At 40.5% G+C, this 22,619-nt stretch overlaps 3 protein-coding genes and 1 non-coding gene across 11 annotated transcripts in view; 2 read left to right on the forward strand and 2 right to left on the reverse strand.

Moving 5' to 3' along the window:
* Positions 1 to 7,323, reverse strand: part of ESCO2 (establishment of sister chromatid cohesion N-acetyltransferase 2) — a 30,663-nt gene extending 23,340 nt beyond the window's left edge. For 2 of the 3 annotated variants that reach the window (XM_050802484.1, XM_050802487.1), the window contains exons 1-4: positions 7,109 to 7,323; positions 6,158 to 6,222; positions 4,559 to 5,363; positions 1,472 to 1,565 (exon numbers count right to left, since the gene is read on the reverse strand). In XM_050802484.1, the coding sequence (XP_050658441.1) occupies positions 1,472 to 1,565; positions 4,559 to 5,363; positions 6,158 to 6,210 (952 nt within the window). In that variant the 5' untranslated portion in view covers positions 6,211 to 6,222; positions 7,109 to 7,323. The remainder of the gene's footprint in view (positions 1 to 1,471; positions 1,566 to 4,558; positions 5,364 to 6,157; positions 6,223 to 7,108) is intronic. The other variant, XM_050802486.1, reaches the window with a different exon arrangement.
* The window catches only part of CCDC25 (coiled-coil domain containing 25), a 614,024-nt gene that overhangs the window by 565,781 nt on the left and 25,624 nt on the right, over positions 1 to 22,619 (forward strand). For 2 of the 3 annotated variants that reach the window (XM_050802555.1, XM_050802557.1), the window contains 3 exons: positions 9,055 to 9,194; positions 16,746 to 16,793; positions 21,125 to 21,164. In XM_050802555.1, the coding sequence (XP_050658512.1) occupies positions 9,167 to 9,194; positions 16,746 to 16,793; positions 21,125 to 21,164 (116 nt within the window). In that variant the 5' untranslated portion in view covers positions 9,055 to 9,166. Of the gene's footprint in view, positions 1 to 9,054; positions 9,195 to 16,745; positions 16,794 to 21,124; positions 21,165 to 22,619 lie in introns of those variants that run through there. The other variant, XM_050802556.1, reaches the window with a different exon arrangement.
* The window catches only part of LOC126961761 (lymphokine-activated killer T-cell-originated protein kinase), a 394,985-nt gene that overhangs the window by 207,604 nt on the left and 164,762 nt on the right, over positions 1 to 22,619 (forward strand). The window lies entirely within an intron of this gene.
* Positions 7,964 to 8,065, reverse strand: LOC126961871 (U6 spliceosomal RNA). The gene has a single exon (XR_007728457.1). It is a non-coding gene; the product is annotated as a U6 spliceosomal RNA (small nuclear RNA).

Below are 22,619 nucleotides of genomic sequence, written 5' to 3' on the forward strand. Positions count from 1 at the left end.
TGAAACCCCATCTTAACAAAAATTAGCCGGGCATGGTGGCGGACGCTCTATAATCCCAGCTACTTGGGAGGCTGAGGTGGGAGAAATGCTTGAACCCTGGAGGCAGAGGCTGCAGTGAGCCGAGATGGTGCCACTGCACTCCAGCCTGAGCAACACAGCAAAACTCCATCTCAAAAAAAAAAAAAAAAAAATTCTATACCAATACCAGTTTCTTAGTTTTGACAAAGGTATTATAACATAAGATGTTAAGAATTGAGGTAACAGGGTAAGAGATACACTGCTATTCTCTGTACTTTAACTTTTCTGTAAATCTAAAATTATGGCAAAACAAACAGTATTAAAAGAAAAGACCAAAGTTAAAACAGCGACTGATTTGAGGAAAATAGTAAGTTAAGAGTGGGCTAAAAAAACAAACTAACTCTGCACTGAAAAATAATTAGAGCTCATCCTCTAGAAATAAGGCCAAGGCAGGTGAGAGTCTGAGCTGCTATGGGTAAGTTACTTAACACAAGTCCATTTCCTCATCTATAAATGGGCATATCAGGACCTACAGTAGTTGGGAGAATTAAATGATACACTGTAGTTATTAAGTAATAAAATTTTGGTCTTTTTAATAACTTTCATGATTTCTGCCATATCCTTATACCATTGTATTATTTTTATTCACTATCTTTCTTTAAATAGACAATGTACTAAAATATATTTTGAAAGAAAAATTTATAACTATTGTAAGTAGATGGCATTGTTTTTCTGTTATATGTTCTATTGTATCAGTGCTTTGAGCACAATCTATGAAAAACATAACTTATACTAAATACTTAGCACTGCCTGATATATATATTCAGCACTCAGTAAATACTAGTTATTAGCATATCTCAGAATCATTAAAAAAGCTTTATGTATTCATAATTTATTAAGCTATTTAACACTGATAGCATAAATTAGGAATACGATTTCAGAAGTGACAGAAATTTAAAAATTAACTTTAACTCTTTAGAGATCTCTTCCTAGATCATACAGCTAATTAGCAGTAAACCTAGACAAAAATCTCATGGTTCCTGACATTTCAGTGTCATTTATAAGACTTGGTAAGTTCTGCTCACAACTGGGCTTTGATCACAAATATACATAATAGTTTTAACTTACATTGTTTTGGGAGAAAGATAGGGTAGATATGATTTTATAATGAGAACACTCAACTCTAGAGAGCTTAAGTAACTTGGCCACAGCCATAGACCAATTAAGACTACCATTTTGTCTAAAATTTTAACCTAGGATCTTCTTGTTTCTTGTTTTTCAAAACGCAATGCACTGCTTTACTACAGAAAACGGTGTCACAGAGATAAAAACAAAGATACTAACTACAGGCACACGACTGAAAACAGAAAGACCCAAAAATTATTATAAGAATTATTATATAACATATGTAATAAAGCATTAAGCAGTTAAATTCATGCTAGTTTTCTCTTACTTGTCTTATTCTCACCAAGAGAATCCTCTGAAGGAAAAGCTTCATTTTTATCAACTTTATGTTCCTTTGACAAAACTCTGTCATCTGATGAATCCTGAAAATAGGTTAAAAAAAAAAAAAAAAGGAACAAATCTAATTTTTAACTGTTTTCTAGTGAATGAATCCCAGATCTATTTCTAAAACAAAGGATTTGGTTTATTATGAATTACATTTCATAATGTGATTTTCAATCGTCAAACTATTTTTAGGAAAACTTCCCCTGTATTCACCAAGTGTACATTATCTTTTAAAAGCCAGAGTATGGCAGGGTGCGGTGGCTCATGCCTGTAATCCCAGCACTTTGGGAGACTGAGGTGGGTAGATCACGAGGTCAAGGGATTGAGACCATCCTGGCTAACACGGTGAAACCATCTCTACTAAAAATACAAAAATTAGCTGGGCTTGGTGGCACACACCTGTAGTCCCAGCTACTTCGGAGGCTGAGGCAGGAGAATCGCTTGAACCCAGGAGGTGGAGGTTGCAATGAGCCAAGATCATGTCACTGCACTCCAGCCTGGCGACATAGCAACACTCCATCTCAAAAGAAAAAAAAGCCAGAGTACACATGTTGTAATCTGTCATCCTCTCAAAAATGTGTTATACTTCCTGATAGAGACGGCAGAATGATTGCAGACCATCACTTTCATAATGAAATGAACAAAAACGTCAGTAAAAATGGCAAAAATTTCCCCAGCAGCCACCAAACTGGAAAGGGACAACTTTTTGCCATGAACTTTTAAAATGAGCAGCTAAGGAAAGAATAACTTTCTAGAGTCACTGGAGAGTAGCAGGAATGTGGGAAAAGCAAAGTAGAAAAAATTCTGACAGATTTCCCTCATACTAATTTGGGAATTACTAGGGAATATACGGCTTGGGGAAAAAGGAAAAACCTCTTGGTTAAAATACAACTTCTACTACTCAAAACCATAATATCCCAGCAGAGGTGGGATAACCCATCAGTTTAACACTTTTCAGGGCTCCATGAGTTGGGGAAAGGGTATCCTCATGAAAATCAGATTCACCGGCCGGGCGTGGTGGTTCACACCTGTAATCCCAGCACTTTGGGAGACCAAGGCAGGTGGATCACGAAGTCAGGAGTTCAAGACCAGCCTGGCCAAGAAGGTGAAACCCCGTCCCTACTAAAAATACAAAAATTAAACAGGCATGTTGGCGGGTGCCTGTAATCCCAGCTACTTGGGAGGCTGAGGTAGAGAATTGCTTGAACTCAGGAGGCGGAGGTTGCAGTGAGCTGAGATTGCGCCACTGCACTCCAGCCTGGGCGACAGAGTGAGACTCCATCTCAAAATAAAAAAACAGAAAATCAGATTCGCCCTTAGCTAGCAGAGATGAATTCTAGACATGGGTATTTAGCAATATCCTGAGAAAGTATAGTCCCTTTCCACAAATTTAAAATGACAAAAGCCCAGCCTCCCAAACTACTGAAAACTAACTCAATACCAAACCCATAAAGTGAAGCTAAGAAAATGAAAATAAGACAGAAAAGAGAATTACAGAATTCTCTGTTACACTGCTTACAGAGAACTCATCAGGTCACCATTCATTTGGTACACCACCAGGCTGTACCAAATAGATCATCATCATCATTAGGAGATGTATAGGGAAACTGCAGATTCTTTCTTTGTTTTACTGGATTGAGACAATTTTAGCTTGAGTTATGCCCCAACATTTCAAAAAACTTAATTTTCATATAAATGTATAGGTATAAAGCACAGTTTAATAAATTTTGACGAAGCTTACTCTTGTAATCAAAATCCCTATCAAGACACAGAAGTGTTTTGTTGATATAAACAGAAAATGAATTAGTAAAATTAGACTGTCATGGCTTAGCCAGCAAGAACCTATCTCATTTAACAATCTACTTGGCCATACTTGATAAACAGGAAAAAAAATATTTACAGTGAGGACTAAAAACTTAAATGCCTTACAAGGGCAGCAGTAAGTAAAATTATCAAAACTAAACTGATCTAAATAGATATACACTGACTTAGAGAAATGAAGAGCCAGCCCATACTTGTCAAATGGTATGATACTCAGCCTGATATTCAGCTGATTATTGCCATGTAGAAATGAAGGCTCAGTTTTCAATATTTCATGAGACACCAGAAATTTCTTGTACTTAAAAATAATTTTGGCTCCAATTTTAAAATTATGTAGGCCAAGCAAAACATTTATGGGGGAGATTTGGTTTACTGGCCACCAGTTTATAATCTTTGCCACTGAGGTTTGAAATTTAGGTGATTACAAGAGATATGAACTGGGGTTGAATTTGAGAGAAGTGAGTGAGGACGGCAACGATGAGAGGTGGGTTAGGAAAGACATGACTATAAGCCTGAGTATACTGGGTATCACATACGCCTACCATTTCTCCAGCTACAAGGGTTGTGATGAATATAAACAAGCCACCATAGACATGGAAGCCCTGATCTGGGAGACAACCTTTCTTAAGGCTGCTTCATTGGCTTTCTGTCCCTAGCTGCCCCACAAAACCCAACTTTTTTTCTGACGAAGGTTATAGACAGAAGATCAGCAACAGAAGTTCTACACCAGCATGGTCTAACATGGTAGCCACCAGCTACATGTACCTATTGAGAACTTAAAATGTGGCCGGGCCAGGTGCACTGGTTCACACCCATAATCCCAGCAATTTGGGAGGGTGAGGCAGGTGGATCACTGTAGCCCAGTAGTGCGAGACCAGCCTGGGCAACATGGTGAAATCCCAGCCTCTATAAAAAATGCAAGAATTAGCCAGGTGAGGTGGTGTGCACCTATAGTACCAGTTACTTGGTAGGATTGCTTGGGTCTAGGAGGTTGAGGCTGTAGTGAGCAGTGTTTGTGCCACTGCTCTCCAGCCTGGGTCACAAAGAAAGACCCCATCTCAAAATAAATAAATAAATAAACTCCTTACAATAACTAAACACTATGCTATCTGGCTTTATAAAAGCAGTCCAGAAAATAAAATTTTATTCAACTATGTCATACTAAAGTTTTATTATATAGCCATTTTTAAAGTGATATATTTAGCTTTACCTTTATTAATTCCTCTTGATTTTTACTGCTTGCACTTAGTCCAATGTTCAATTTCTCTTCTAGGATTAAGCACTTTGGCACCTGCCTTGTCTCAAAAGCTTTTTTTTCACTGACAGTCTGTACATCAGAATCTTCAATCACTGCTGATTTATTCTTTTGGGTGCCCCGTGACAGCTCATTTTCCAGGGACCATTTTCTAAGAGAGGATTTTTTTCTACTAACAAAAAATGCTGCTCCACCCTGGAGCGTAACTTGTGGTTTTATTTTTTGGCTTAGAACCCGAGGAGCACTGGGATTATTTTCAGCTGAGTGACAATTATTTTCTTTCTCCATAATTGGCTTATAGATCACTCGATTTTGCTTGGGATTTCTAGAATTCCTTGATACAGGCTTGATGTGTCTATACCTTGGTTGATACTTAGCAGTTAAACTCTTCTGTGGTTTTTTGTTGTTCTTCTTGGAACAGACTGGTTTTCCCTGCATTTTTTCTGTCACAATGGGAAAAGATATATCTTCATCATTAGTTTTTAGACAAGTAGATCTACTCTCTTTTATCAGCTTTCTCTCCAGTGGATTGAGGTACCACTTATTTTGGTTGTAGAAAGATACAGTGGACACAGAAGATTTAAATTGTGAGCCTTGATTTGCTGATGGCAGTCTATTTATTTCAGTTGTTTTGAGTGCACTTAAAACAAAATGCCCTTGTTGAGAGCAATGCAGGTTTTCTTCATTTTTATCACCGTTTTGATTAAAACAGTGCTTTTTATTAGGTGATGGAAACAGATTTTCAGTGAAGTGTAAAAGGCTATAAAAAAAAAAGTCCATTAAGATTATTTTGTGTCAAAATTTACATAAATCTACTGCTAAGTAATAAGCTCAACTTATAGGTCATATTAATACATGTACCCCCAAACATACACACAATTTTCTATTAGTTTAACAGTAGGATTCTCAAATTGTCTTTATCAAATAAAACATTCAAATATCTTCCCAAAGAGCCCAATGTTCATGAAAACAAACACCATACACAAAGAAGCTTTGCTAGACATATATGCATGTGTTTTAAAATCTATTTCTATGTGTTGGCCATATATAAATGATAGCTCATATATTTTGCTCTATTGTCTACAAGTCCCCTATAATAATTGTCTGTAATGAACTGACCCCCTGGGGCTTTTCCTGGGTAGAGTAATTAATATCTGAGTACACAAACTTTCTAGAATTGTTTCCAGACAAGCATCTACTGTATGCAAGACACTATATAAAATATTGTAGGGGAACAGAAAGGAACAAGGTAATAGCCGATCTGGTATATTTCCTAGCCATAGAAAATAGCTTTCTTCAATAGGCTGCTTCTATGTCAAAAGAAAAAACCAAAAACCAAAAAACAGCCTTCTTTGATTCCCTTGAAAAGGACTAAATAATTCGTTATGAAAACTTAATGTATTTCCTAGCTAGAATTAAAATATAGGTTATCAGGTTATCACTGTAGCCACAAGGAGTAGGCTAGTGGAAGAACAAAAATTTTAGAAAATGGGAGAGAACAAGAGAGACAAGGTGGATTTTTCTAAGAGTTTCTATTCGTAGGCTGAGATTCACCTGTCACAGTTCAAAGAATCCTGTTTCCTCTTCCTTGGAGTAAGAGCTGCCATTTTATTGAATTCCTAAAAGAAATGACAATAACCACATTCATCAAAATATTAAAAGTCGCTTTATCAAAATTATACCCCCTTTAATTAGTCTATTTCACACCAAGTTAAAACCCTATTTTCCGGGAGGCCTTCCTCGACACTGCTCTCCTTCCACCCCCTCCCAGGGTTACACGCGCTTGTTCTGCCTCCATGGCACCCTGTATTTCCCTAATAGTCCATTTAAGACATTTTCTTGTTTCCCCATCTCAACAGCCTTCAATGAAGGCAGAGACCGTCTGTAACTTTTCATCAGAGCCCAGCAAGAAAATGGGTGAAGCACAGTCCTCTGCCATTTTCCTAGCTGAGGAGCCTGGAGCAAGCCGTTTGCTTCCCTTTTTATAAAAATCCCTTAAAGTCGTGAAGCTGCTGAAAACAAATGCAAGAATGCACGAGCAGGCGGCTATGTGGCTCGTCAGAGTTCATTTCCTTCCCCTTCCGTGGCATCAGGAAAATTCCCCCCAAAGCAGCACACAAGCGTTATTTCAAAGCCATTAATAAATGAACAAACTGAAAGGCCAGGGTCTCTGGGAATTCAGGTCGAGCTGCGGCTTAAGGGATGGCCCCTCTGGGGCTAAGCGAGGAAAGGTAGGAGAGGAAAGCGTCCCGACCCTGAACCCGGTCAGGGAAACAAACCAACCAACCCTAAATCCAAAACAAGGAAACGCCGACGTCGGGAAGATGGAAACCCAGCGCCTGTGAGCGCGGAGAACGGGTTAGTGGCTTCTTCGGTCTCGGGGTCGCGGACCTGCCGAGCGCCAAGCAAAAGCTCTTTTCCCGTGACATTCGTCCCCACGTCCCACAAGGTCTCCCGCTCGCCTCAGCCTTCCACAGCCCTGCCTCGGCCTACTCCAGAGGTTACCTGCGCCTCAGAACCCGGCAAGCTCTCCTCAGCCCAGACAGCCGCTCCGTGAGCGTCTTCAAATTATCGCGCGCCAGGCTAGGAGGAAGCCGCTGCGTTCCGATTGGCCACGGCTCAACGCTTCCAGGGGCTGGCTCGGTGATTGGTGGAGCACCAGCCCTTACCCCGCCTACCCTGGTGGCTGTGTCCAAGATTCTCGCGCCCTGGTGAGGTGAAAAGCTCTGAGGGAAACCACGCCACCCACAATTCCCTGCAGCAACGCCGGGCTGCGTTCCCGGGGCCTTGTTTAGGTCATTCTGGGAATTGTAGTTCTCGGCCCGGTTGAAGTCGATGTACATTCTGGGGTCACTTGGGGTAAGAAATTTTTGTAAAATGGCCTCTCCAACGTGGCGACAGAGCAAGACTCCGTCTCGAAAATAAATAAATAAATACAGGCCTCTCCAAGATTCTGAATGCACTTATTTTTCACATTTGAAGCTTGTTAGTTTCATTTTTATCAGTAACTTTAGGTTTCTATTCACTATTTTATTTTTAAAATTAAAATATAAAACTTAACACCTGCTATGTGCCAGGCATTCTTAGATGCTTTACATGTTTTGTTTCTTTTACTTCTCACCACAATCCATAAGGTATTAATATCTATTGCCATTCCCATTTTACAAATAATACAACTGAGAACCCCAAAACAATTGCTATTTACAGAACAGAGTTAAATTCTTACTTTGGAAAACCAGAAAGTTCCTAAAACGTTTATTGTTAGCTATTGTTACTATCTTTGTGTCACCAGCTCCTGGTACAGTGTTTCTGGCACATTTTTAGTTTCAAATAAGTTTAGGGTTTTATGTTTATTTTTTCAAATTTAATTTTCACAAATTTGCATGTCATCCTTGAGCAGGGGCCATGTTAATGTTCTCTGTATCATTCCAATTTTAGTACACATGCTGTCAAAGCGAGCACATAAATAAATTTCGTTAAGTGATGCCCTCAATGTCATAGAATGAAGTCAGTGAGAGTGATTTAAGAGTGTCAGTTTAAAAGGAAAGGCTGAGGCAAAAAAATAAGAATGTAGAGTTTGCTTGAGTTAAAGTGGAGACAGCTGCCCAGAAGATTCCTTCCCCCCCCCCCCCCCCCCCGACAGCCCACCCTCCACCAGTAGCTTTGGATATGAGCTCTGTCCGGCCTTTGCTACAAGCAGGTTTTTAAAGACGAAAAAGGAGGACAGGAAGTGGGCCGATACACAACTGTCAAGCATTTTCATTTATAGAAACTACATGCATCAGTGATTGGCTAGACATTGTTAAGCTGTAGGGTGTGGGTCATAGTGTCTTGTGTGGCAGTGTGAGGTTAGTAGATAGCTACTTGTGGCAGAAGCAGGTAGTTTCAGGAGATGAATACATAGCTCAAGGGGATAGTAGAACATGATGGGGTCTCATTTTAATGCCTCTCCAGACCTAGTAATTTAAAAGGACTCACATTCCTCAGATAAATGTGCTTTCTCAAAAGAGAAATAATCAGGGCAAAACCAAGTGCTGTAGGAGCCTTACATGAGTATGATTATTCCTACTTTACAGCAGGAGTACCTCTGAGGTTCAGAGGTTTGGGATGGCAGGCCTTCGATTTGAGCCAGAACACAGTCCAATCCCCAAGAGGCATATTCTCCAGGTGAGTATCAGAAACAACTCGCTTGTGTGCTATGTTCTAAACCCTTGGCGCCCATTAACTTAATTAACCCTAAAAAATATCCTGTGACTTAGCTGCTCTAGTATCATCTTCATTTCGCTGCTGAGGAAAGTGAAGCACAGATAGGTTAACTAATGTGCCCAAGATGCCTCTTTCCCTTAACCCACAAATCATTGAACCAAACTCCTTGCCAATACCCTTCGCCTCGCCAGGACTAAAGATGGCGCCCACGGCCGGCGTTATGACGCGCCCCGACGTCCGCCGGAAGTGCACGGAGGAGTTCCGAGAACCAGGCGGCCGCCGAGAGTCTGGTATCCTGAGCTTCGTGAGTTGAGCGCTGCTGCTCCGCGGTGGAGTCACCGCATCGCTCCCGTGATCATGGTGTTCTACTTCACCAGCAGCAGCGGTGAGTGGGCGCCGCGCCTTCCGGGACCCTGCTGGACAGCGGGTTCCGAAGCCGGGACCCCCAGTCCGCAGCTGCGCCTGATCCTCGCTCTAAAATGCCTCCTTGATGCGAGTGCCTCTTCCCGCGGCCTCTCGTTCCCCCAGCACGTCTGTCCCTCCCACAACTGCAGGGTTTCCCCCGGCGTCTCCTCGTCATGGCGTGGGGGGCGCGGAGGGGCGATGCCACTGCTGTATTTGTATCGGGGAGTTCTCCTCCAATCGGAAAGACGTCCCGTCACTCCCTGGAATTGGGCCAGAGCCTGTGGGCTCCTCCACACACCTTATCCCAAGTCTTCTTCCCACCTTCCGTCTGCGGCCTTTATTGTGGCTGCACCCTGATAATTATCCCCCGTGAGAAAGGACACACCTGCTAACAACTTTTTCTTAAGGAAGTGCGCTTTACCCTTTCAGGAAGGGGTTGTAGGGTCTGAGATGCAACAGAAAACAATAAAAAGACCCTGGAATGTCCACCCAGCCACTCCCTGGGCAGTTGATGTCCCAGATCTCAGAAGTGACCTGTGATAATGCTCTGACTTATCTTTGACAGATAAGGAAAGGGTGCTTTTCGTTCCCAGGAAATGCCATGTTCCGAATTGGTTTCATTCTGTTCCTGTTATTCCCCTTTCCTAAAATCAACCCCCAGCTAATTCCCTTAAGACAGTTTTGGCCCATCTTTTCCAAGATGCCTTTCCTGATCCTAGCTCCCACCCCAAGATTGCTTAGCTGTTCCTTTTCTGGGACCCACTTAACGTTCCAAGTATGCCTTTGGCATTGCACTTATCACGTGGTATTAAATGGTGTCTGCTTGAGCTAGAGTGTAAGCTCCTTGAGGGCGTGGACAGGATCTCTTTACAGTAGTCCCTGCTTGTCCTGTGTTTCGCTTTCCGTGGTCACATCATCACAAGAAGAAAAAGAGTGAGTACAGTAAAATAAGATATTTTGAGAGGGAGAGAGAGAGCAGAGTCACATAACTTTTATTACAGTACGTTGTTATAATTGTTCTATTTTATTATTAGTTGTCGATAATCTCTTACTCCACCGAACTGATACATTAACTTTATCATAGGTATATATGTATAGGGAATACCAGTACCATGCCTCCCTTAATGACAAGAAGACATTCTGAGAAATGCTCCATTAGGCGGTTTCATTGTTGTAGTAACACGGTACAGTATACTTAAACCTGTGGTATAGCCTACCACAAACGTGGGCTGTACGGTATACCGTGTTGCTCCTAGGCTACAAACTTGTACAGCACGTTGCTGTGCTGAATGGCTGTAGGCAATTGTAACACAATGGTATTTGTGTATTTAAACGGGGTTCAACTTAGAAAAAGTGAGTTGCACCACGGTGTTATGATGGCTACCAGGTCATCAGGCAATAGTGATCAGAATTTTTCAGCTTCGTTATAATGTTATGGGACCACCATAGTATGTGTGGTCTGTTGCTGACCAAAGCATCATTATGTGGCAAATCCCTTTTATATATGGAATTCAGTATTGTCCTCGGTTTCAGGCATCTACTGGAGATCTTGGAAGGCATCCCCCACAGATAAGGGGGGACTACTGTACTTGTTTCCCTAACTTAGTGGCTGGCTAGTAGTTCTCAATAAATGCTTGTTGAATAAATGAATGCCATTTTTTTCTTACTCATAGCACGGTCTATTCTGTTGCTACTCTATATGCTAAAGGTGAGGTTTTTTTGTTTTTTTTTTTGAGACGGAGGTTTGCTCTTGTTGCCCAGGCTGGAATGCCATGGCACGATCTCGGCTCACTGCAGCCTCCACCTCCTGGGTTCAAGCAATTCTCCTGCCTCAGCCCCCTGTGTAGCTGGAATTACAGGAATGTGCCACCAAGCCTGACTAGTTTTATATTTTTTTTAGTACAGACGGGGTTTCTCCATGTTGGTCAGGCTGGTCTCGAACTCCTGACCTCAAGTGATTCGCCCCCCCACCTTGGCCTCCCAGAGTGCTGGGATTACGGGCGTGAGCCACTGCGCCTGGCCTAAAGGTGAGATTTATTTTATGTATTTATTTTTGAGACAGAGTCTTGCTTTGTCACCCAGGCTAGAGTGCAGTGGCACGATCTCGGCTCACTGCAGCCTCCACCTCCTGGGTTCAAGTGATTCTGGTGCAGCTGGGATTACAGGCACCAGCCAACATGCTTGGCTAATTTTTGTATTTTTAGTAAAGATGGGATTTCATGTTGCCCAAGCTGGTCTTGAACTCCTGAGCTCAAGTGAACTGCCCACTTCGACGACCTCCCAAAGTTCTGGAATTACAAAAGGTTGAGTTTTTGTTTTGTTCTGTTTTTTGTTTTTTTGAGATGACTTCTCCCTCTGTCACCCAGGCTAGAGTACAGTGGTGTGATCTCAGTTTACTGCAACCTCCACCTCCTGGGTTCAAGCAATTATCCTGCCTCAGTCTCCCAAGTAGCTGGGATTACAGGCACACGCCACCATGCCCGGCTAAGTTTTGTATTTTGTTAGGAGAGATGGGGTTTCACCATGTTGGCCAGGCTAGTCTCAAACTCCTTACCTCAGGTGATCCACCCGCCTCGGACTTCGAAAGTGCTAGAATTAAAGGCGTGAATCACCACGCTCGGCCAAAAGGTAAGATTTAAGTGAAACTAGTTCCACATTGTTTGTGTGGGTTTGAATAAGGTGATAACTTTCTCTTTAGAAATAAGATGGAGGCCCAGGTAACTTGTAACTCACAGACCCTACTCTTCCACCGTCATCACACTGACATCTCCTTATTTTTCTCAGTAGTTTAGGTTTCCACAGTGTGCGCCGTGAGCTATTTCTCTGTTTCTGTACCTGTGGTTTGTTTTACCCATATTATTAAAATTACTAGAAACAAAATTCAAAACCAGCCTGAAAAATCATATACCCTTATAGGCCTCTAAGCATTTTCATTCTTGGCAACTCAGGCATCTCTTTATAGCTTCTCCACTCGTGAATCTTCAACAACATAGATATCCATATAAACCCAACAACGGAAAAACATATACAGGCAGGGTGTGTAGGTACTGAATATATGTTATGCTATTCTATTCCCCTTAAAGTTACTCTAAATTCTTTAAGTGCTAGTCACACATACACAGCTGCCCTTAATAGAACAAAATGCTTCACTAGATTTGTGGGTCCTGTTTTTTTTCATTGACTTCCATTATAATATCAGAACTGTTTCCTGTTAGAAAAATATTTGGCCTCTAAGCCTAATAAAACTGCACTTGTGCAGCTGATCTTTTACAACCGCAAAGTTAATGGAAAAATCATAACTTTCTCAGTAAAATAGTAATAAAACTTTACACATTGGCAGTATAGAAACAACTAATATATAGAATCTTCAGGAAATGAATTTGTATGGCTTGCCAAGTTTTCAACTAACTGATGGTTTTTACTGCATAAAAACTTTTTTAAAATGGGAAGAAAATCTTCATAGGAAGTTGTTCTTTTACGTTTTAAGATTAATATCTGACTAAAATGTGTTCCATTTTCATTCTTTCATGCTGTCTCATAAGGGAATAATTGAACATTAGTCTAATATGTCAAATTCAAGACCATCTGATTGTAGATACTTGGCTCAAAGTCCACTTGTACTTTTAATACCTGTTAATGTCATCTACCTAAAAGTAGGTTGTTCTATAAATTGTGAAATAATCAGATCACCTCTGAAGTTGGATTGGTTGCTACCCGTAAGTCAAGTATCTTCCAAATAATGAGTTCCAGTACTAGTCAGCCGTATTATTTAGATGAGAATAACAAATGAACTAGAATAATTCAGTTTACTTTTCCTTCTTAACATGGAAAGGAACTTAATTCAGACTTGTTGCGCAACAATGATGTTCCTTTATATTTTTCATCTTCTTTTTTTTTTTTTGAGATGGAGTCTTGCTCTGTTGCCCAGGCTGGAGTGCAGTGGCATGATCTCGACTCACTGCAACCTCTGCCTCCTAGGTTCAAGCGATTCTCTTGCCTCAGCCTCCTGAGTAGCTGGGATTACAGGCATGCGCTACTATGGCTGGCTAATTTTTATATTTTTAGTGGGGACGGTTTCGCCATATTGGCCAGGCTGTTCTTGAACTCTTGGCCTCAAGTGATCCTCCTGCTTCAGCCTCCTAAAGTGTTGGGATTACATGCGTAAGCCACTGTGGCAGACCAATTTTCTATTATGACATAATTTCAGTCTTTCAGAGAAGTTACTAGTAAAAGATTTCATGTATATTCTCCCAGAGTACTCCCAATTTTTTTTTTTTTTTTTTTTTTTTTGAGACAGTCTCACTCTGTCACCCAGGCTGAAGTATAGTGGCAAGTGTAGTGGTGCAGTCACAGCTCATTGCAGCCTCAACTTCTTGGGCTCAAGTGATCCTCCCACTTTAGCCACCATAGCCAGCTAATTTTTAATTTTTTTTTTTATAGAGACAGGGTTTCCTCATTTTGCCCAGGCTGGTCCCGAGCTCCTGGGCCCAAGTAATCCGCCTGCCTCAGCCTCCCAAAGTGGTGGGATTACAGACGTGAGCCACTGTGACTACAAATTCTGGCATTTTACCACACGCCTTGTCTTTCTTTTTCCCTTTCTCTTTTTCTGTATTTTTTTCTCTCCCACACACCTTTTTCCTGAACCATTTGTTAGTAAGTTGCAGTTAACCCCTGAATGCTTCAGATTTGTTTTTCTAAAATCAAGGGCATTCTCTTCTCAAAAGACATTTTTCATTATCAAAATTAGGAAATTAACATTGCAGCATGGCTATTATCTAATGAACAGGCTTTATCCAGTTCCTATTAGTGTTGTAATGATGTATTTGTAACAAATATACCATACAAATCATTGTTGCATTCTTTAGGTGTCATTACTCTGTAGCCTCCTCTAATTGGGAGCAGTTGCTCAGTCTTTGTCTTTCATGGCATTGTTAGTTGAATTACTTTGTAGAATGCCCCTCACTTTAGGTTTCTTATGGTCATTTTCTTAATCACCTCATTTAATAAGTCAACCATCAAAACATTCCTCTGTTATTCTTTTGACTGTAGCTTAGAGAGCTTGGCCTGCAGAGATAACTTTATTAATATTTTATGTCAGTTGTTATTTTTTCTTTCTTGAGACAGTCTTGCTGTCGCCCAGGCTGGAGTGCAGTGGTACAATCTTGGCTCACTGCAGCCTCTGCCTCCCAGGTTCAAGCAATCCTCATGCCTCAGCCTCTCCAATAGCTGGAATCACTGGCGTGTGCCACCACACCTAATTTTTTTTTTTTTTTTTTTTTTTTTTTGAGACGGAGTCTTGCTCTGTCGCCCAGGCTGGAGTGCAGTGGTGAGATCTCGGCTCACTGCAAGCTCCCCCTCCCGGGTTCACACCATTCTCCTGCCTCGGTCTCCCGAGTAGCTGGGACTACAGGCGCCCGCCACCACACCCGGCTAATTTTTTGTATTTTTAGTAGAGACAGGGTTTCACCGTGTTAGCCAGGATGGTCTCGACCTCCTGACCTTGTGATCCACCTGCCTCAGCCTCCCAAAGTGCTGGGATTACAGGCGTGAGCCACCACGCCCGACAGTAATTTTTGTATTTTTAGTAGAGATGGGGTTTCAACATGTTGACCAGGCTGGTCTCAAACTTCTGGCCTCAAGTGATTGGCCCACCCTAGCCTCCTGAAGTGCTGGGATTACAGGTGTGAGCCACTGCACCTGGCCTATATCGTTATTTTGAAAATTCTGTTCTAATTGCAAAAGCCATCTGTACATTTTATAGCAGGCTAACCAAGGTAACTGTTGTTAAAAAATGTTTATGCTTCCATACATATAAATAAGTATGTGCTTATGTAAAAATAAAACGTGTGTGTGTATACCACACACACATACCATTATAATTTATTTTTTATAAATTGAATCTTCTTATATATAGATACACAAAAATACTGTTCTGGTACTTAATTTCTTCACCTGCCATTTCTTTTTAATGGGTACATGGTATTTTGTTTATGGATGTTCAAATCTGTAATATATCTAAAGAGTCTCTATTAAGGGGTGTTTAGATTGTAAAAAGATTATTGCTTGGTGGAATATTTTGGTACTCTATTATGGTGACATTATAGGTAGTGACATTATAGGATTGAAAGGGTATACACTTGAACTATTGCCAGGCCATTCAGAGAGAATCTGAAATGCTTTTTAGTTTTATTCCCACCCTTTTGGCATTTGTTACGTGCTACACTAAGGCCTGATCAAGGTACTACAGTGGTCAGTAATAGACAAGCATTTCTGTAAACTTGGCAATGCACACATTCTTTCAAGGTACCTTTCTCAACTACTTCTGTACTTAGTTACTATAAATGTCAAACAAAGGAATTAGGTTTTTTTCCCCCAAGAAAGGCAACTAGGATTGATCACTTAAGAAACTTTTCATTACTGAAAGTACAGGAAATCTCTCTGATACAAGACTTTTTAATTTAGGAGAGCGCATTGCTCTTTGTCCTTCAGGGCTCCAGGTACATGTGTGTGTTCTGTGCTGTGGTATCATAGCCAACAGACTGTCCAGCCCAACCCTGCACTTATCCGTACTTTGCTTCAGTGTGTATTTACGCTTCAGTACTTCTTCATCGCAGGCGTTGTAGCCTGAGGGCCCAGTGTCTGTAAATTCAGGAGTTTAGTCTAATTGGATCAAACAAGTTTTGGTAGACTAGCTTTGAAACCTGGCACTCAGTTATAATTTCAGTAGGAAACTTTAATCCAAGATCAGGGATGTCTGCAATAAAACACTACCTTGGTAAAGCAAATGTCATTTCTAGGATAAGTCATACCCAGAAGATTCTACTTGATTTAGGACAGTTGTTTCTAACCCTGACCTTACATTAGAATTACTTGGAAGGCTTTTAGAAAACACAAATCACTCTTGCCCACCGTAGATTTGGATTTAGTTGATCTGAGGTGAAGCTGGGGCATAATTAGATGATTCTAATGTAGATCAGGGGTCAGAGTCACTGGTTTAGAAGTTGGAGAATCATGGTCTCCCTGAATGCAATAGAGAGCCTGTTAGAATTTGCAGCACACCTGGAATATGATGGGTAATATTGGCTAAAAAAATTATGCAAAATAAAACTTTCATGAACATAGGAACTTAGTTGTGGGGTTTAGTTTTCTTTTTTTTTAATCTTGAAGGGAAAAGTATAGGACTGGACTGGTGATACCATTGAACTGTAACCCTGAGAAAGTAGGAAAATAGCTATTGATAGGGATGGTAAACTTTTTCTTTTGGGGCCAGATAGTAAATATTTTAGGCTTTGTGAGTCACCTACAATCTCTGTGGCTTATTTTTCTTTGTTTTGCTTTTTCTTCCAACCCTTTGAAAATGTAAAAACCATTCTTAGCTCAAGGGCTGTTCAAAAACAGGTGGTAGGCTGGACTTGGGTCATGAGCCATGGTTTGCCAACCCCTAATGTAAGCATTGTCACTTGTTTTTCACATGGAACAATTTTGTTGGTAATGAAGTTACTAATTGTTTTTTATTTTTGTTTTATCTTAGTTAATTCATCTGCCTACACTATTTACATGGGAAAAGATAAATATGAAAGTAAGTTTTCAAAAGCATTTGATTTTAAAATTTTCAGCAGGTAAGTGTTATGTCTCTCTCACCACCTTCCATGCCCCCGACCCGGTTTGTTGGTTCTAAGTTTTCACCTACTTTGATAAACTAGCTTATGAGAAACAAAACAAGCTCATCCATTATAAGGAACTCCAAAGGATTAACTTTCCTAGAATTTAATTGTATAAAATAATATTTGAACTAATTGGTCCATCCGTTGCTGATTAGAAACTTACACTTTACAAGAAGTATTGTGTTGTTATTTGACTTACAGTAATATGAATCACAGATTAACCTTTGCTGTTTACTTCAAATTAAAAAAAATCCTCTGTGGTTTGAACTTTGGAGATCATTTTCTGTCTTTTTTTTTTTTTTTTTTGGGAGGGAGTTTTGCTCCATTGCCCAGGCTGGAGTGCAATGGCACGATCTCAGCTCACTGCAACCTCTGCCTCCTGGGTTCAAGCAATTCTTCCACCTCAGCCTCCCGAGTAGCTAGGACTATAGGCATGTGCCACCACATCTGGCTAATTTTTAGTAGAGACAGGGTTTCACCATGTTGGCCAGGCTGGTCTCGAACTCCTGACCTCAAGTGATCCACCTGCCTCAGCCTCCCAAAGTGCTGGGATTACAGGTGCGAGCCACTGAGCCTGACCCATCTATTTTTTACAACCATTTTAAAATGGTTAAATTAGTGAAATTAGTGAAAATATACTTACTGGGGCTTTTGAGGCTGAAAATGCTCTTTTTGAGTTAAGAAATACTAGTATTTTTCAAACTTCGTTGACCGCTTTTCTTAGTATGAAGTACATTATGTTTTGATGTACACGTTCATATCGCTAAAACAAAAACTTACAGAAATTACTCATACTACTTGCTATTCCCTCTTTTTACTATTTCTATTTCATTTTTGAAAGCTAATCTCAATCGGCTAAATAAATTTTTTGGCCCACTAATAAATTTGAACTAAAGTTTAAAAAAAGAGTAGGTTTTCATGATAATAAAGTTATGACATTAACTTTGGGTGTGACTTAATGGTGAAGTAGTCTGCAGCATATTAATACTTGAGTTTTATATTTCTCTTACCCATAAATCATCACAAGTAACATTGACTATTAAAGCATTTTTCTTATGTAGCTGAGGAGGTGCTGCTGTCTCCCTATGTTATGTTGTTGAACAATAAGGCGGAGTAGCAGGAATCATGATTATCTATCGTGAATACAAATCCAAATATGTTTTTCTTTGTACCATATCAAGAGTGGGAACCTGAGGCTTAGATTACTGAGAAGCACTAAAGCAGAGTTAGTTGCCACATATGCTTGTGCGAGTTTTGCACTGCGCGACCTAGTGGGTGGGGTGTGAAGGGCTGCCTTGATTCTGGTTCACACGGATGGGCTAGCAGTGGTGCCAGCCTAAGGCAGCTGTGCCAGTGACATTCCCACTGTGTCTCTTGTGTCCTTCTCTGTTCATTTACTGTTTGCTGGGGGCTTGTCTTTATGGGACCATGTTCCAGCCTGTGCCAGGTATCCGAAGAGGAAGATTTAGTTTGCGCTTTCACAGCATTCAGGTGGACTTACACACAAAAATAAGTATGGCCCAATTTTATTGTGAATGTACTCCAAAAAGTAAGGTCTATTTTTTAAAAACTATAGACAAAATGCAGTAACATGAATAGTAAATGCTGTAGAAGTAGACAGATGAGAGATAGTAAATGTGATTGAAAGCTGAGAAGGCTTTGTGGAGGAGTGGGTTAGGATGGACTAGATTGTGGAATCCTTTGAATGTCTGTTGTAGGAATATATAGATACAAATCTAGATACATAATTTATGTCACAGATATAAATTTAGATGATATTTTTAGAGCTCTCTGGAGTGGCATTTTGCTGTCATTAAAACCTATGTAGAAAAAAATTTAAGAGGCCAGGCATGGTGGCTCACGTGAGCCTGTAATCCCAACACTTTGACAGGCGGAGGCGAGAGGATCACTTGAGCCCAGGAGTTCGAGCCCTGCTGGGCAACATAGGGAGACCCTGTCTCTACAAAAAACAACAATAAAAGAAAATATTAGCTGGGCATAGTGACACACACTTGTTGTCCTAGCTACTCAGGAGGCTAAGGCAGGAAGATGGCTTGAGCCTGGGAGGTAGGCTGCAGTGAGCCGTGATCGTGCCACTGCATTCCAGCTTGAGTGACAGAGCGAGAATCTGTTGTCTGAAATAGTGTATGTATGTATGGAACACTTTTTCTCTAGGAACTCTTAGAGTCATTTGGAGGTATCAACTTTTCCTAGGCTGCCTTGTAAGAATGGACATTACTTCTCTAAATCACCCCATTGTCTGGCATTCCTAGCCCATTGCATTTATTTCTAATAGTCTTTATGACTTCAGACCAAGAACTCATTAGAACCATCAATTTAAGTGGAATGATTTACTTTCACTGAAAAGCTTTCAGGTCTGTTCTTTTTATCAGCCAGCAGGTGTCATCAGGGAGCCAAACTTTGCCTGACTGAGGGAAAGAGATTTTTTAAATTTCTCTTTCCTTTTTCTGCTTACCTTTTGGCTATTTGCTCAGTCCTACTTAAAGCATTCGAAAGCCTTTCAGAATACTGATGGTGTCTACAGTTGTTATGAGTGCCTTCACCCAAGATGAGTCTTCCTTTTGCTTTTCCTTTTCTGGACAGTAAATACCCCATTCAAATTATATAGACCATACTTTCTTGGGTACATTTTAAATCATCACATATGAATCATTCACAATTTTTTTTTTGAGACAGTCTCTCACTCTGTTACCCAGGCTGGAGTGCAGTGGCGTGATTTCAGCTCACTGCAACCTCCACCTCCTGGGTTCAAACAATTCTCCCACCTCAGCCTCCCAAGTGGCTGGGGCCACAGGCACGTGCTAACCATGCCTGGCTAATTTGTGTAATTTTAGTGGAGACGGGGTTTCGCGGTGTTGGCCAGGCTGGTCTCCAACTCCTGACCTTAGGTGATCTGCTTACCTCAGCCTCCCAAAGTGCTGGGATTACAGGCGTGAGCCACTGTGCCCAGCCTCGTTTACAATTTTTAAATTGGCATTTAATACTTAAATACTTCTGTATTAAACAGAATTATTACCAATTATTATGGCTATATGAAATATTTATTGATATAACCTTTATGTAGTGATATACATTAGCCTTAAAAAATGTGCATTCACTTTGAGCGAATACTTTAGCTTTTAGAAATATACCTTAAGGAAATAATCAGAAATATGGACAACTTGATTTAAAACATTTATTGAAGCATTTATAATTAGAAACAACCCAAAGGCCAACAATAGAAAAGTGTATTCATATAAGAGAATTAGGTGGTCATTGTTCCCAAAGAACTTTATTTTTATTTTTATCTAATAAATACATAGTTTAAAAAGTTAAGTAGTAATAGAATGCTTAGAATTAAAAAAAAAAAATCCGGCTGGGCACGGTGGCTCACTCCTGTAATCCCAGCACTTTGGGAGGCCGAGGTGGGTGGATCACAAGGTCAGGAGATCGAGACCTTCCTGGCTAACATGGTGAAACCCTGTCTCTACTAAAAATATTAAAAAATTAGCTAGGCGTGGTGGCGGGTGCCTACAGTCCCAGCTACTCGGGAGGCTGAGGCAGAAGAATGGCGTGAACCCAGGAGGCAGAGCTTGCAGTGAGCGGAGATCGCGCCACTGCACTCCAGCCTGGGTGACTGAGCAAAACTCCGTCTCAAAAAAAAAAAAAAAAAATCCTTCTTAATACCCATGTTCCACCCCACCCTGTACCTCCCCAGATAATTACTTTTCACTCTGTTAGCTATTTCTTCTGGTATTTTATTTCCATATGTGATAGAATTTTAGGTGATTTTTATTTTCTTTTTATACTTCTATTGTTTGTTTTGTTTTAAATTTTCTATAATTTTATAATCAAGTTATTTTTCTTAAGTAAAATAGTGCTTTAAAGTTTCAGCAAGATCATTTTAATGTTTAAGTATTATTAGGTGAGCTGATTTTCTGAAACATCTAATGTGGCTGCATTGTTTTGTCAGTGTTAGTTTTATTATCTTCATATAGAAATATCTGAGCCTTAGATTAGAAGTATTATATAAATTTATAAAAATTATAGGTCTATATTGTCCAATTTTGAAAATTATTTTTTTTTCTGTATTTTCAAGCATCAAGGCCTCTGAATTACTCTTCTTCATTGAGGGAGAGAGAAATTTGTGGGAGGACCTGACATTTCTCCCATTCTTAACTTATAAACGCTGGCATATCTTCATTTGACAGTTTTTGCTTCTTTGTTTTCTCATGTCTCATTGCAGATGAAGATCTGATCAAGCATGGCTGGCCTGAAGATATCTGGTAAGTAACAATTTCGTTTCTGCTCTCTGTAGATCATCGTTTCCTTTCTTAGACTTGGCCAAGCATTCAAACTAGAATCGTGCTTTGTACTGTGGTTTATGGGTCTTCAGGGGTAAACAGCTGACTGCCAGTTCCCTTCATTTCTAATTACCTTGCAAGTTGGAAATGATGTTTTTGAGTTTGATCTCAGGCTTGAGAGCAAAGGCCTCTAGAACACAGGCCTTCTTTTTCCTCCTTTTGTCTCCACGCCGTAGTAAGTTACTGAGACCACACCTCACTTAAATATTCAGGCCACTGTTCTTGAGTGGTAAAATGAAGACTCCACATGAAGCAAGGAAGAAAATAGATACAGGCATCCATGTAGATGGAATAGATGGAGGTTCTGACCAGTCCAACTTTAAAGGAAGCACACTTGTTCCCCTTTGTTTTCTAAACTCCCCGATGAGTTTAGCTCTGTCTTGATCCAATCCCAACGCCTTCTCTCTAAAACAATGTATGCAAACTGTTTTAAATAATAACATATACTTTCTTAGTCTCCCTTTGAGATGATTTATTTTGCTCACAAAACCCAGTCCAAAAAAAAGAATACCAAACAAACAAAAAGACTTCATTTAAGCTGAATTCTTTTCTCTGTCTTAGAACACCATTTAGACTTCTACCATTCAGACCTGGGACCGTTTATGAACACGTGGGCTTCTGTCCTATAACACTCTCACACCCAGTTTACTTTATTTGTCTTCATCTTCAGCTTCCACCACTGACTCTGACCCTAGTGTTGTCTCTCTTCTGGAGCACAGTCCTGCCTATGGAGTGAGATATCATCTTCCTGACTCCTCATACCTCCTACCAAATGTTATCCCTGAAGATAAAGGCACCTGGGTCCCGTTTGCTTTATTATGATAGTGAACATCTATCAAGCACTTAACTATATGCCAAATACTACTAAGTGTTTACCTCCAGTAGTACATTTAATTTCACAACAACCCTGTGAAATAGATATTAATATTATGCCCATTTTTTCAGATGAGGAAATTAAGGTTAAGAGAAACTGACCAGGTCTGCTCTGTCTGCTACTGGCTCCGGCTCTGGTTCTAAGTCACTGCTTCTGTCTCCTCCAGACTGCTACTCTTTTGGCTTCAACTCCTTTCTTCTCCCAGGCTGTTGCTGCAGCTCTCTCTGGACCTCTTTTCTCCAAATGTGGACACAGACCCCTCACTTAATTCCCTCTAGTGATGGAGCTGAGGCTGCTGCTTTTTAGTAGAGTTGATTTAATTTTCTTTTTTTTTTTTTGAGACAGAGTTTTGCCCTTGTTGCCCAGGCTGGAGTGCAATGGCGCGATCTCGGCTCACTGTAACCTCTGCTTCCTGGGTTCAAGAGAGTCTCCTGCCTCAGCCTCCCAAGTAGCTGGGACTACAGGTGCCTATCACCATGCCTGGCTAATTTTTTTGTATTTTT

This window comes from Macaca thibetana, chromosome 8 (genome assembly GCF_024542745.1).
Source record: "Macaca thibetana thibetana isolate TM-01 chromosome 8, ASM2454274v1, whole genome shotgun sequence".
In the NCBI taxonomy this organism is placed as follows: Eukaryota; Metazoa; Chordata; class Mammalia; order Primates; family Cercopithecidae; genus Macaca; species Macaca thibetana.